The sequence below is a fragment of the Syngnathus scovelli genome, chromosome 10 (assembly GCF_024217435.2).
Source record: "Syngnathus scovelli strain Florida chromosome 10, RoL_Ssco_1.2, whole genome shotgun sequence".
NCBI classification, from domain to species: Eukaryota; Metazoa; Chordata; class Actinopteri; order Syngnathiformes; family Syngnathidae; genus Syngnathus; species Syngnathus scovelli.
Window position 1 is genome coordinate 4532749 of NC_090856.1, and position 14539 is coordinate 4547287.

Sequence of the window (14539 nt, forward strand, 5' to 3'; positions counted from 1 at the left end):
TCATTCATACATTCATTCATTCATACTGTAAAAATGTAAACTACATACAATTGATACAAAATATTTTAAAATAAAACTAAAAAAAGGGTTTAACTAAAAAAAACAATGGCAACAATGGCTTGGGGTTGGGCACATTTTTTAGTTCCTTATATCCTGTTTGAATGCTGTAATTAACTAGTGGGACAGCTAATTACAAAACTAAAAGAAAAAGAGGAGTGCTTTAAAATGAAACCATCAACAGCAAGTGTTTTCCCCTTTATTTATTCTTTCATTTATTTATTTATTTACAAAAGGAAACCCTTCTTTTCCCAATTTTTGTTTGTGTGAATTCAATTATTTCTGTGAAAGTCCATAAAAAATAATTCTGATGGGAAAATCGCGGCGATAAAATAAATGAGATAAATAAATTGAATCCAAGAAAGGGTGAAAAAAACAGAAAGCAAAGCAAAGCAAGACTAATTTTGAATATTGTCATTGTTGTTCGCTTTTTTAAGGGGAAACTAGGAAATCAGATTTTTGCGGGAGGGGGGGGGCATAATTTGGGGTGTTAAATCACGCAAATAAAAGAAAACCACATGATATTCACAGTCATAGCATATCAAAGATGCGGAATAAAATGTCCCGATTTAGCATCCATTGGTCCATCCCACATTATTGAACAGTGCTGGAAGAGCTCCAGTTGTTTCCAGCAAACAAACACACACTCACATACACACACATGCGCGTGCACACACTTGTGCGCGTGCACACGCACACGCAGTTTTCCTGGTAGCCCCCCCTTTTTGCTGAGAAAAGAGGCTGGTGGGAAGCACACCCACAAACAAATGATGACTGCGTTTAAAAGAAAAAAAATAATGTTGTTAGTTGTCATTGTTGCTGATTAAAAATATCTGACATCACTGGATGGGGGCTCTTGCAAAATGACAGCAGGAAGTTAATCCACTTAAAACATCCTTAATTGCAAGGCAATTAATTAATCTAATTTGTTAGTAGAATCTAAAAAGACAATGTGACGTCTGAGTTCAACGAATTCAGTTTGCTATGACGTTTGCTACCATCTAGTGTTCAATCTGAGTACTGACACGGGCCCCTTCTCATATCTTATATCTGAAAAAGTATAAAATAAATAATATAAAATAATGTGTTGCAAAATTTAGCATCAGCGCAGATTCATTTTGCTATGTAAATGATATCTTGGACAAAAAAATGGTTTCATTCTTTTCCAGGCACTGCAGTTCTAAAATCCTCCTAAATTTATTTGCCATCATCTTTGCCCTTCTGTGGTGGCATTACGTAAAAAAGCCAAAGAAAAATTCGATTACTTAGAGAGTGAATCCAATTTTAGCTGATCGTTCCACTGTAAGACGTAAAGTATGTATGTAGTCGACCTTTTGGCTGAAAACACTTATGCAAATTTCTGACCGGATCAAAATTGCACAAGCTCCCCAAAGCCTCTTTTTGTCTTCTGTTCTGGTTCTCCCGTGAAGGCCAAGCCAGGCTGAAGTTTCATTAATCCTCAACAAGAGCAGCCACGCGGTAAGAGCCTAGAGGGTTTGAATTTTTTTGTTCTATAAATACACACAAATGGATTGGCATTGTTGTCAAATTGGTCAAGTCTTTTGTCTTTCTATCGACCTCGCACAGTTTATTTCCACACCGCCGCGGGTTCTGCCTGGGAGTCAAGGCCGCGTAGCTTTTTGAACCTGAAGCAATGGAGACGCTTGTCTTTTTGTTTTCCTTTTCCGCCCTGGGCATTCTGTACTGCATGAACGCCATTCCTGCGCTCCAAGAGTAAGTTGCAACCTTTATTGATTTGCTGCCTGTTACTGGCACAAGCTTTTTTTCTTCTTCTTCCATATTTGAACAATCACTGCTAAAGTTTACAGCGGAATGTTCTTGCCAATATTTACAATTGGGACCTTCACAATCCAAAACCACAAAAAGTGGTATGATTTGGATTTCAGAATTCAAAATTCAAACCGTGATGACTCCATTAGACTGAAACTACACAAATAAACTCTTCTACACTGAATTAAGTTTATTGAATCTAATTAAGTTGAACCCATCCTTGTAATTTAGCTAAATTAACCGTACTCAATTACACTGATTCTACCAAAGTATATTAAACTAGACCAATTAAATTGCTTAACGCTTACAATTTAATTACGTGGAAATTCTTTATTTAAAGAACTATTTGTTCCTTGAAGCGTAGAATCACAACATATTCTTTAAAAGCGAGTCAGTGGTTTTCTCCTTAAAATGGATTACTGCTAGATTATATTACCAATTAGCTATTGAATCCCATGAATTTATAGGACTAATTTATGAAAATATGTTTTACCTCCACTAGAGGTCGCTTTGAGATCAAAACTGAAGAGTCGCTTCTAATGTGTGCGTCAAGTTTTCTGCACCCCCGCCCATCACTTTTGTAATGTTGCTTCTTCTCTCAGTTGATTGATTAGGCTTTTTCCGCTTTTTTTTTTTTTTTTTATAAATCAAAAGTGTGCTTAACAAGCAGCGCACACAGACAGCCGTAGCAGCAAGAAGCTGGCAGCCATCAAAGGATGAACGCTGCAGAATTTAACGAGGTAGAGACGCTGCGGTGGATACGAGAGCGCGACAAGGGTCAACTCTGTGAATCGGACGGATTTGTGATGATAGAGAGCTTATATAATGATAAAAGTTTTTCCTTGAACTTTTCCCGCTTCTCACTCAACATTCAAAACTCATTATGAACCTATTTCTGAGCAGCCAGAATGGCGTCATGTATTCTGCTTTGCCAAAAATCATATTTGGTGATAAATGTTTGTGTTTCCACAGGCCATATGTGATCTTGGTGATCGGCATTACCGTGTTGGTTTTGGTCTTCATCTTTTACATTCTCATCACTCGTGGGAACCCGCCCAAAGATGTTCTGTTCTTTGGTAATCTCGTCGATTATCCAACCACACACACACGTTAAATCTTGCTGTACTTGCAAATGTGTTTGACTGTAGAAGTTAATTAAATCCTCCGCAATGAATTTGGGCCAAGCTCTGACGCCTGCTTAAAGAAGAAAAAAAAAAAATCAGTAAAGGATTTGGAACTTTCGCAACTTTGTGGGAAAACAACAAATTGCATTCTGTGTGATTTTACCTGATACGCTGAAAGCTGCTTACGCTCGTCTGGCTCCGGCAGATTTAGCGTGACTCTCCTGTAACATGGCCGAACTCTCAAGGGAATTCACAAACCATACGTAATGAAAATAATAATGAGTCACCCATCAGACTTGATTTTATTGAGCACTGTAGATCTTTCTGGAAATAGACAAGGCTCAAAAGCAATGTGACAGACGGAGTGTTCTAATAATAATCGAAGCAAAGCCGAGACAGGTTCTCTCTCGTGATAGGGATCCATAATCCCCATATCAGAGCTGTCTGATTGCCAGTGATAAACTAGTTTGCCACGAGGATTATGAGGATGGTTGTACACCCTGGCGATGATATGTGTGTTTTCGTTACAGTGGTTTCGTTGTGTGGTATCTAAACCCTGCAGGGCCACAACAGAATACCTCCGACTGACTTACTTTTTTATTCATAAAAGAGTGAATCTTTATGTATCTTGAATCTTTTTTGTTTAATTTTTAATGTGTCAGCCTCTCACTATTAAATATCATTTGATTAGTAAAAATGAAAGGTGCTCAGTAATTTGGCTTTGGCGCAGCATCTAATTGAAACTGGGCCTAAAATTGAACCTTGCGGTACGCCACAAGCAAGGGTAGGAAAGGTTGAGCGGGTGGGTACCTAAGAATGAAACTAATTTAGTGCACCAGCACCTTATTAATTTAGTGGGATGAAAACTTTGCACTCTTCATTATGTGCGACGACATCGTAATATCGACACAAAAAGCGTCATTATCTAGAAAGTCTCTCGGTTGTGAATTGAAACTTTTTGCGGACGGTGCTTATTCACATTTCATCAATGGCGAGTCGTTCCCGATTTGTCCCTCGCTTTTTACGAGTAGCGGTGCACACCTTTTTATGTAACACGAAATGTAGAGAAAGTGCAAGCCATTTGTCATGTTGTGACATGCGGGGAAATTGCTTTCACGTCACGGGAAGGCATTACGCTTATTCTTAGCCACGGGATGAAACAGACGGTTTGCTCATAAAAAAAAAATCTGTTCATAAAAGATTATTAAATGGCCTTTTTTCGACTCACTCTGGAAGAGAACCCTGTGGCCTTTGCGCCGAGGCGAGCTCTTTAGAATGTTTTGTTTACTGTGTTCAAGATGCAAACACGCCTCCAACCCCGTCTCAACACTCAAGGCTTAATTTATAATAAACACCGTTGCATAACGCAATCATTAGCTTCTCTGGGATAATAACTAGCTGCAAGGTTAGCACCCCTTACAAAATTGAAGTTCTGGCTTTGCTAGTGGGAGTGCACAGACCAGGGGCTTTCAATTGGTTTTGTCCAAGGGACATTATTATTTTATTTTGGATGATAGACCTATACAAGTTAGGGTTATTTGTATCTGTATGTCTATTTTGGGAATGTCAGCAACATTTGACCCGATTTAAATGAGTCAATGATTCACAAAATAAGCTGGAAAATAAATCAAGTCTAAATAACAAATCAATTTTATTTTTAAAAACTGTTATTTTCTAATTTCGCGGACCACCTGCAATACCGCCATGGACCACGAGAGGGCCGCGGACCATCGGTTGACAATCTCTGGCATAATAATAATAATAATAAATTTTATAGAACATATAAATAGCATTAAGCTAACATACTTACCTTTTCCATGTTTATATACTCTTTTGCAGTTTTTGCTGAGTTTTCCTTCACCTGCATTATTGACTTGACCAGCGCCTTGGAGTACGATGGTGTCATCTCCGGCTTTATGGAATTCTATCGTAAGACCGTAGGTTTCCTCGGTGTCTTGAAGACTAAAAAAAAATAATATAAATAAAAACATAACAGCAAATATTGTGTGTTTCAGGGGGAGCCTTACCTGGGTACGGCTTATGCCATCATGATGTGTTACTGGGACGGAATAGCTCATTTTATCATGTACCTCGTCATGATTGGGAGAATCGTGGACAGGTGAGGACTGTTTCACGGAGTGTTCCGTGAGTGGCAGAACCCTCATTATCTGTGTGTGTCTCAGAAAAGGCTACCGCACGCTGGGCCTGTTCTGGGCCGGCTCCCTATGCGCCAACATGAGCGTGTTCATCACCGGCATTGTGGCAGGTGAACCTCAAATGCCACGTTTTGGGTCAGGCTCGACATCCCCCGCTGTCATGTACCATCAGCGTTGTCGTTATCTCCCGCCAGGGAAATACGGCGCCGAGATTCGTCCGGCCTTCTGGCTCAACTTCCTATTCCTGGCGATGCCTGCGTGGGGGGCGGTCACACTCTTTGCTCGGCCCAAGGACAGGCCGTTGATTGGTGGATATAATGTGAGCGTGGTGAAATGATGGCTGTTGATGATTTTCCACCCGTTGTGACGCCGGTGTCCATCAACCCGCAGGCTCAGCAGGCTCAGAGTATGAAGCTCATCTGGCGCCCGCTGGATATGATGCTCGTGCTCCTCCTGCTGGCCGCCATGGCCTTCACGGTGCTCCGAGGCCTGGTGAGAGGTGGCAAGTTTTTTATACTCTACTTCAGGAAATACTGCCATTGAGGGCTATAGACGTGAATTTTAATTGTGCTGGCAGCGAAATACAACTTTCTCCCCTTGTAGGTGGCGCTGGACTCCCCTTTAGGAGTGTGTTCCCTCTACGTGAAGCACTACGAGCCCTACTTGCGTGATCCGGCAGGCTACCCGAGAGTGATGGTGTGTTCTAATCACTAAATTAACTTACATGCCTAGACTGGACTTACTATGGCAGACTTTTCGTCAACACGGTGGCATAATTGCCTTTCTGTGTAGAATTTGCATATTATATCCATAATTACGTAGGGGACACATTTGTGTATACACTGTAATATACTTCTAAATACACGAGAGCCCTTATCGGTTTTCTGCTCCTGATTAAAAAGCCGTTTTTATCATTACAGACACTATTGCACATTTGTGTATGCACTGCACCGTTGCTTTGTTGCACACAGATAAGCTTTTATTTACGCGGCCCTCTCCGCCTTTTGATTTCCTCTCAGTAACCCACTGTGTTCGTCGATTGTGTGTGCGCATGTGTCAAAAGGTTATCGAAATAAGTTGTCCACACACAATTACGAGTCATTGATCAGATGCATGCTGAGAGCTTGATAAGACAATCTTTTCATCTGCACCCCGAGGGCCATTACAAAATGGACGGCAGGCCCGCAAATGGTCCCTATGCCGCATTTTGGATATTTAGAAACTACTCCTGTTTACTTTTAATAGATGCTGCACATGTTCTTCTACGGACTACCGCTGCTGGCAGCGTTTGTTTACGGTCTCCTCAAGCCAGGCTGCACATGGATGCCTGACTGGACTGTGTACTTTTCAGGAGCAATGATCCAGGTACCATCACAAGCTCAATAAGGTCACTCAGATGAGGTGAACTCAACTGTGTCTTCTGCTTTTTTTTTTTTTCACAGTGCCAGTGGGCTCACATCGGGGGGTCACTCCACAATCACACAAAAACCCCGTTTCGCATCCCGAATGATGTATTCTGGCCCGTGCTGGCGGCCAATTTGCTCTACGCCATCACTCCCCTCCTGGTGGCTTTGCGTGTGCGCAGTAACCCTTATTTCTTTCTAAGGGTCGCTCCCTTCCCTGGGCAAACAGGTCTGCCAAATAGTGAGGAGAAAGATACCAAGTACAAAAAGAAATAGGGGGATGACTTGAATGCCAAAATAAATGCTTATTTTCTACATCTTGAATGTCTTGTATCAATAATTAGAATGTCTACCTCACCGTGTTAGCCAGCTAACTCGCTAACAACAAATTAATTAGCTAGATAGCTAGAAAAATAAATATATTTAAATAGATAGCTTGGGAGATAAGATTTGGCATCTTTAAATACAGCATTTGGTGGAAAGTTTCATATTTTTTTTAGATAGATACTCAATTTAACTGCTAGCTAGCTGGCCAACTCTCGCAAGCTAAAAAACTATAGATAGTTTTCCAACAAAAAATCCTTTCTCCAAAGTTTTTTTCTTTTTTTTATGCAAAACACAAAAAAACATTTTAAAAAAACAGACAAAATGTGGAGTTTTTTTCTTGGACATCGATGACTTGAATACATATTACAATAGCAGCCAATGTCTGGGTACAAAACAGGCCTCCCCCCCCTCCCACTGTGCCTTGTGTCTCATCCAGCGTGTGTGGACATTTCATCTTTTCCTCTACATTTCCTCTTTTCTCCGCACTCTATGTGGGCGGCTTGCTTAATGATTTCATCATTACTTTTTGAAAAATGCATCAAACGAGCGACAGCGGAGCCTCTGGATGCTTTTGTGTGTGCAAACAAACACGCTCAATTGACCAGCAAGTGGAGAGGAAAATGTCGGGTTTGTGTGGTGTTTGAGTATCGCACACTGTGAGCACTACCGATTGTCCGTATGAAAGGCTGGGAGAAAAAGGAGGCGATTATGAACCATAATCTGAAATGTAAGTGCCAAAGTTTTTCACAAGGCTGATGTGCTGTGCCTCAAGTTCACACTTTTTAAAAGTGATATAAGAAATTCCGCAGACAAGGAACATGGCAAGGCTGATGAGGGAGAAGGACGGAAACTAAAATAAGTAATTTACACAATCCAAACTTGCCACCTTTTTTTTTTTTTTACTCTTACAATAGAACAAAACCCTTTTAGCCTAATCCACAGGGAAGGCAATTTATTTTTTAGGTATCGACTGTAATTAGAATTAGCATTAAAAAACACAATGATGGATCATTTGGCCAGTTGGCGGCAGCATTGTGTGAACGTTGCGCAATAGTTGATTTGAATAAACCATTAAAAACTATTAAAGGCACTGTACATTCTTGTAATAATTTTTATAATGTCTTTAATGTTTTTATTTGTAAGCGCATTTAAATGTTGCACTTTTATGAAGCGCAGTGAGTTAGCTTGTGTATGAAATGTAGTAAAGATGCATAATTATGAAACGTGCTTGGTCACTTGTTGCTAGGCAGAATTCAATTAATTGGAAACACTGTTTATGTTCTTTACCACCCATCAGAGGGCAAGAATGTGATGTAAGAGGCCTTGGGGATATTTGGATTTAGATCAGGATGTGTTTATTCTACCTTGAGTGGGCCGCCGTCCTATCTGTGTGCTTTTTTTATCTTCTTATATTTTTATTCCCACAGAGGGTTCCTTTGCGCCGCCTGTCACCCTCAGGATAGTTAGATCAAACAAATATGAAATATGAGACGCAAGGATGTTTTTTTTCCCACCCACTATAAAAGTTTTGTGTACTTTCTGCTGCTAACACTAAAAAGAAAATTCTAAATCATGCCAAATGGGGCATTGTCTATGGCTTAAAATGATTTGGAAAATCTGGTCTATACTAAAAGGAATCATTTAAAGTCATGTAAAAAAAAAATCTCCAGCATATTATTTGATATTCTAAAATATATTTCTAAATCATTTTCTTTGCCTCTTTGTGTAAAAGTCAAAAGTAGATTTTCCGTTAACGCTCTGATGAGGCCATTTTGCTGAAACATCATCAACATTATCAGAGAAGAATAAAAGTCACCCCTCGCGTAAATATGTAAAAATTCAACTCGCTGATTGCATGTGATCTCACCATTAGCGCTAGCGAGCAAACAAACAGATGCCAAATCTAGCCAACATTAGCTTGTGGGAAATAGCTTTTGAAATTGCCCCATCTCTGTGAATGATCCTGTCTGATGTGTTCTGTAATTGGAGTGGGAATGCTGCTGGTGACACATTTTATGCATGCAAAGCAGTCAGTTTGAGGAGAATGCTAATTGGCTAAATTGCCAATGTTTACCCCAGCGGGGTGGCGCAAGGACATTTGATGCCGCTATGTCGGTTCAATTGCGGTTGCACTGAAATTCATGGTCGGCCAGACTTGGTGCGAGGACGCCAAATCCTTTGTTGCTTCTTCTAATCTATTTGAACTTTGACGGCGTCGTTAGCAGATAATACAGAATAATGCGAGCGATCCGCCATCGATTCGTAGAAGCTGTCAAAGGAGTCTGCTATCGACTGGAGAACAAGGTTACAAACAAGGAGGCGCGGGAATTATCTGCTCATTCGCATCACCTTATCTTTTTATTGCTTGAGTGCCGAGTTTATTCAGGAATTAACTTTGAAAATTAATTTACAATCTTCATTATGCTGCTCGACTGGCTTTTCCTGCCAACGAAAAGTCTTTGGCTGAAAAATGGATTCTTCCTAGCGACAAGAATAAGAATCTGAGAATAGTTTTAATAAATTTTGATTTTTGTCTATAAATTTTCTGTACAGCTAATTTGATATGGAGCATTTCGACAGTTCAGTCTAAATTGTGGTATAAGTTAAAAAAAAAAAAACATTGGAAAGAACAAAACAGACAATTTTAAAAGGCAACGAGAACAATATAGGGCAGATTTGTATTTTTAAATGTACAAAACTCACCTCATGCTGATGACGTGAAGCCTGCTAAGGTTACAAATGTAGGCGTCGACTTGCCAAACAAACATTTGTCTAGTCCTTCCTCTCACCTTAAGACCCAGCACCTTCTCGTCCATCGCCGTGGCAACCAGGGAACTTGCCTTCCTTCCTCTCGTAACCTCTTTTTAGGCCTGCGGCCACAACCAACTGGAAGAAAATTGTTTGTATAATTTATATCTTGCTAGCTGAGGACATTTTCAGCTATTCCAAGCACATACGGGTCAAAATGTGCGTGGGATTGAGACAATGCACCTAAAAAAGTATTTACAGCGCTTCCCCCAAAAAAAAAAGATAGAGCCAAGTGACTGATCCAAACAAGTTTTTTTTTTTAATGATCGTTTGGCTGGAAAAAAAGAGAGAATACAATGATAGGACTGGAATTCATATGAGGACAGGTCAATAAATATAAATAAATATACACACACACACACGCACACTTACAAGCCTGTTAAAAAAAAGAGCTGCATGATGATTAGCCAGATACGGAGTTTAAAAAAAAAAAACAAGTATATTTACATGGCAAAGAAGATTTTAAAATGAATTAATTCCTTGGCCTTATTCAAATACCTTTCCTTGGAAATTATTCAAATGAATTCACTGCACTCTTGCCTTAATATGTCACCCTAATTTGTCACTAATTACAATTAGCATGTCTGTGCATGAGGGCAAAGAAGATGTGAAAAGATATGCCATTTCATCGTAATTGTGATCTAATCGTGTCATCTCAAACTCACACTCGGCTCTTTACGAGGAATTGCACGATGAAGGCTTGTTTTCTGCTCACAGATAAACTCGAATCGAAAACACGTGTGCGTGCTTGCGTTGGCCTGACGACGGCGAGTGGTTGGATTGACTCGGACGGAGCTTTTTCCTGCTGTGCGTCCGTCAAAATGAGCCCGGCTGTGCTGCAGATAATCCGTTTTCTTAATTAAAGACGAAGAGATTAATTAAAGTGATAGGAGTAGTGGGACAGCAGCTCAGATTTTCCTTCTCATTGTCAAGGTGAGAATTAAGACATGGATTCTGTTCAGCAACCTTTTGAGCATGTCATTGCAAATCATGGAGGGCGGAGCTTAACCTGCTGCTGTTAGTTGATTGGTTGACAGATAATTGAGGGATAAAATGGAAAATAAGCGTTTCGAGGATCCAATCTGGGGCACGTACTTGAGAGTTTCTTTTTTTTGTAGACTTCACAGTGTTTAACATTGAAAGCAAAGTGTATTCTTGTATCTGCTGAGCACCCAAGATTAAAAGAAAAGTAAAAGGTGGGTAAAAAGACGAGGGATAAGAAATACCGCAGTCAGTGATGTGGAGTTAATCCCACGAGCGGAAGTCTTAACTGTCGAATTTAGAGCGAAAAAGAGAGAAAAGACAGCAAACTGTTAGGAAAAAGACGAGAGCAAAAATTCTGCTTGTATCTTGCCTTCCTTTCGAGTCAACTGAGTGTCATTTATCTCTGACACACACATACACACACACGCCTTTACTTTCACACAGAAACAAAGTGTAAAATGGCAACGGCAGAGCTTTCACACGGAGACACGGCATCCCGCAAAAAGACAAATCGATGACGTCATCGTCACTGTCTGATGTGACGTATAAAATACTTAACTGCTTTTAACACGAGTGTGTAAAATTGTGAAAATGTTGCATTATAATGTACGAAATTACATTATTTTTTAAATCCCATCGATTACTGTTTGAAATGATACTGAAGAATTTAACAATCAGAGTTTGCAATGTCTTTCCCGCCTGGGCAAATGTGGAATGATGTGACGGTTTTCACACACACAAGAAAACACCAAACTAGAAAGTCAAGAAGCCAAAAACAAAAAAGGTCCTATTTACAATTTGTACTCAAGCGAGTGAAAATGGGGAGAAAAGGAAGGTCAAAAGGATTACGAAGGGATCGGCTATCATCCCGGCTATTGTCCCGGAATTTCCTATGATACAGCAGGACTCCAGTGTAGGAACGGGCTGAAGGAGGAGAGAGAGAGAGTAAGAAATACAGAGAAGAGGAATAGAGGAGAGGAGAAGAAGATTTTTTTGCTCCTCTTTTGGTTCAGAAGTGATCTTGCTTAAGGCCCCGGTCGGCGTCGCGGCGGCCGCCGTTTCGGTGGCCGTGTCGCTTGTGCTTTCTGCGCTCCCGTCTGCCCTTGTGGTGGTGCTCGTGGTGGTGGCGCCGGTACCGGTGGGCCCGTCGGGCTGCTGCGGGGAGAACACAAACCGCCGGAGCCAATGTCTTAAATTATGCTACCCACTCATGAGCTTTTCTTCGCAGGCCGGACTACGAAATGTCCTCCCTGTCCCTTCCTGGAAGTTGCCAACAAAGAAATTCTGTCTGCACTCAATGATAAGAACATTACAACTCTGGGCTATAGAATTAAGACGAATAAAAAAGGGAGAAGATAAAGTGGCGAAGGAAAAGCAATCTTACTCATTTTTAGACAGAGGCACCCATTATTCCGTGTTTTTTCATCAGTGAAATGACATTCGGGTGGAATAGTCACGCATGTATCAAGCTTTTATCTCGCCCTAATAGCAACCGTTATTAGACGCAAAGGTTATAAAGTGAACACTGTCACTTTTCGAAATGTATTTGGGATAACAAATAAATATGAACAATAGAAATGACTCTTTTCATGACTGAGACAAGCCATAATTAAAATCCTCTGTAAGAGTTTTTGTATTTTATGGTGAGTCATGGTTGGCATGCTCCATCAAGAAGACAATTCAGCTTATTGTCCAGTTGTCTATTGTACGTACTTCATTTACATTTGGTAGGAAGCAGACGAAAATGCCAGGAGTTGTTTGTCTTTGGGGGACCACAAAATGGCCGCCTCAAACTAGAATAGCAGGCTTGTTAACACATTCGTAATGGTCTACTCATGAAAATTTGATGCGGCTAACTAAAACATTTTTTTTTCATTTAAGAAACTCGGAAAGTGAAAGAAAAAGAAACTCACTCAGGAGACACCGAATCAGTCGGACATGTCTGTCACAACAAGAAATTTCAAAGAGCCAAAACTAAACACGGATGTCTGCCATTTTGAATTCACCCCACTGTGATCTTTTTTGCTTTTTTCAAGTTGCAGTGAAGCTGAAATTCTATTTTATGAGCAAGCATACAGGAGTAAAAAGAAAAGTGAAAGTAAAAAATATTCGAGAATAGCCCAAAGAATGGTCGCTTGAATTGCTTGCGGGGGAAAAAAAACAACAACTCACATTTTGTGCAGATGATTTTCGGTTCATCCCATTTGCCATTGGCGCGACACTTTGCTGTTGGCACGTGGCGCTGCTGGAATCCGTCGGCGCACTGGTAGCGCACGGTGGAGTGGATGTCGTAGCGGGAGCGCTTGCGGCCAACCACGAAGGCGTTTTCCACTTGAGGAGGCGCTCCGCAGAGCACTGGAGAAGCAAAATAAAGACAACAGAGAATGAAGACGCCATTTCGCTAGCACCATTTAGCTAGCAGCATTTAGCTAGCGCCATTTAGCTAGCAATGAGCTAGCTATTAGTGCGGCTAAACACCGAGACGATACAATTTAGAATCGCAGAGTAGCCGGCAACCTAAAACCAGTTGTTGTATTTTGAATATTTACTTTAGGTCTCTCTTCTCGCTCTTCATAATTCGAAAGATGCGCCGCTCATTTACTTATTCGTAATCATGAATCTACAGCCGTCCTTGTCTGGAAAAACTCATTACGAGCCGTGGCAAGGGGAAAACAATAAGTCTGATTAAATGCGGAGCTCAACGTTTACAGTTGCGGAGAGAAAGGGCGAGACGGCTCAGTCACTTGAAACGCAAATAAAAAGCCCAAGGGTTGCTTTTTCTATAAACCTCACCTTGGTGCACTGCTGAAACATTTTCGACAGCGCGGGGGAAGAGAAAAGTACCGAGGTGAGGATAAGGGAAAATGTCATTAAAATGACTTACGACGGCAAATATGGCCCGAAGGAGGAAGAGCGCTTGAGTGGAACTTGATTCCTTAACACAGGGATCATAACAATGTATTTTGTAAAATACTCAGCGCTTGATCTTTGCGGGCGCTCTCCAGACGGCGCACTTTTGGGGAACTCGACAGTTTCCTTCGGGGTTTTCGCGCCGCTTTTTACACAGACTGCGAATGTCGTTCTCGTAACGTCATGACAAAGGCAATGACAACACGTTTGGTGTTCACAGAAAAATCCCTCCCCCCCCCCACCCCCTTGTGCCCGCGGACAAAACAGAAACGATATCATCAGTTGTCTTATCTGTGTCCTGTTGCTATGATACGACTGCGGCTGGTGAGAGATGGCTACATTTTTCATCAAATATCAAGATTATTTGTCGTATCTTTCCCAAAAGTCAACGCGGCGGTGTGCTTTTCCGACACGCAAAGTAAACGAGACGTGGGGTTTCGAATTTAATCAGCTCAGAGGGTGTGCGTTGCATCGCTGGCAATGTTTTCGTCGTTTTTTTGCAGTCATTGTTCAACGATTGATTTTCCGTCACTTGTTTGTAGAACAAAACAAATTATAATTTTAGCTACAATTGGCAAAGCAGGTTGTTACATGAGGTTGCTTACATCTGAAACTGTCAAAAATTCTTAATGAAAAACATCTAAGGACCTCCGTACTTGCTTTAAAAATGAAATAAAAGAAAATTGGTTTTAAGTTGAGGACGGAGAATGCGTCCATTGCGTGCTTAACTAGAAGCTGCTCAGCATGGAGCCGGTGAATGCCTCCCGTTAATTCAAGATGCTGGAGAGCCTTGGCGGGAAGATGAAAAGGTTGCCGTGATTGTGAGAGACTGATTAAGGTCGAGGGTGAACGGGACGCTGGGGACCGAGACGCAACAGCTTGCCTGGAAGGGGAACATTATCTTTCCTTTTTGTTTAGAAACGAGCAAATGGTAAATGAGCTGTCACTTTTAAAGACAATGCAGTCATCCATTTTTTAT

At 41.0% G+C, this 14539-nt stretch overlaps 2 protein-coding genes across 3 annotated transcripts in view; one reads left to right on the forward strand and one right to left on the reverse strand.

Moving 5' to 3' along the window:
* Nucleotides 1-1249: 1249 nt before the first annotated feature.
* On the forward strand, nt 1250-6807 carry tm6sf2b (transmembrane 6 superfamily member 2b). 2 transcript variants are annotated; one of them, XM_049726874.2, is made up of 10 exons: nt 1254-1791; nt 2821-2924; nt 4812-4909; nt 4988-5091; nt 5156-5238; nt 5323-5447; nt 5519-5620; nt 5732-5824; nt 6374-6493; nt 6571-6807. In XM_049726874.2, exons 1-10 carry the CDS (start codon nt 1712-1714, stop codon nt 6805-6807), a joined length of 1146 nt encoding a protein of 381 aa, XP_049582831.1. In that variant the 5' UTR covers nt 1254-1711. The 2 variants fall into 2 exon arrangements, with proteins under 2 accessions (XP_049582822.1, XP_049582831.1); XM_049726865.2 differs by having other exon boundaries at nt 1250-1791; nt 5156-5447.
* A 3092-nt stretch (nt 6808-9899) lies between these two features.
* ncanb (neurocan b) overlaps nt 9900-14539 on the reverse strand; it is a 62384-nt gene continuing 57744 nt past the window's right edge. The window contains exons 20-21 of the mRNA XM_049726817.2: nt 12823-13005; nt 9900-11805 (exon numbers count right to left, since the gene is read on the reverse strand). Coding sequence (XP_049582774.1) covers nt 11660-11805; nt 12823-13005 — 329 coding nt within the window. The 3' untranslated portion in view covers nt 9900-11659. The remainder of the gene's footprint in view (nt 11806-12822; nt 13006-14539) is intronic.

Bases quoted from the DNA above. Each gene is read 5' to 3' on its own strand.
- tm6sf2b (XM_049726865.2), top strand. From the start codon at position 1,712: ATGGAGACGCTTGTCTTTTTGTTTTCCTTTTCCGCCCTGGGCATTCTG. The intron at 4,910-4,987 runs GTAGGTTTCCTC...TGTGTGTTTCAG, and splicing joins TGGAATTCTATCGTAAGACC to GGGGAGCCTTACCTGGGTAC. The intron at 5,448-5,518 runs GTGAGCGTGGTG...ATCAACCCGCAG, and splicing joins CGTTGATTGGTGGATATAAT to GCTCAGCAGGCTCAGAGTAT.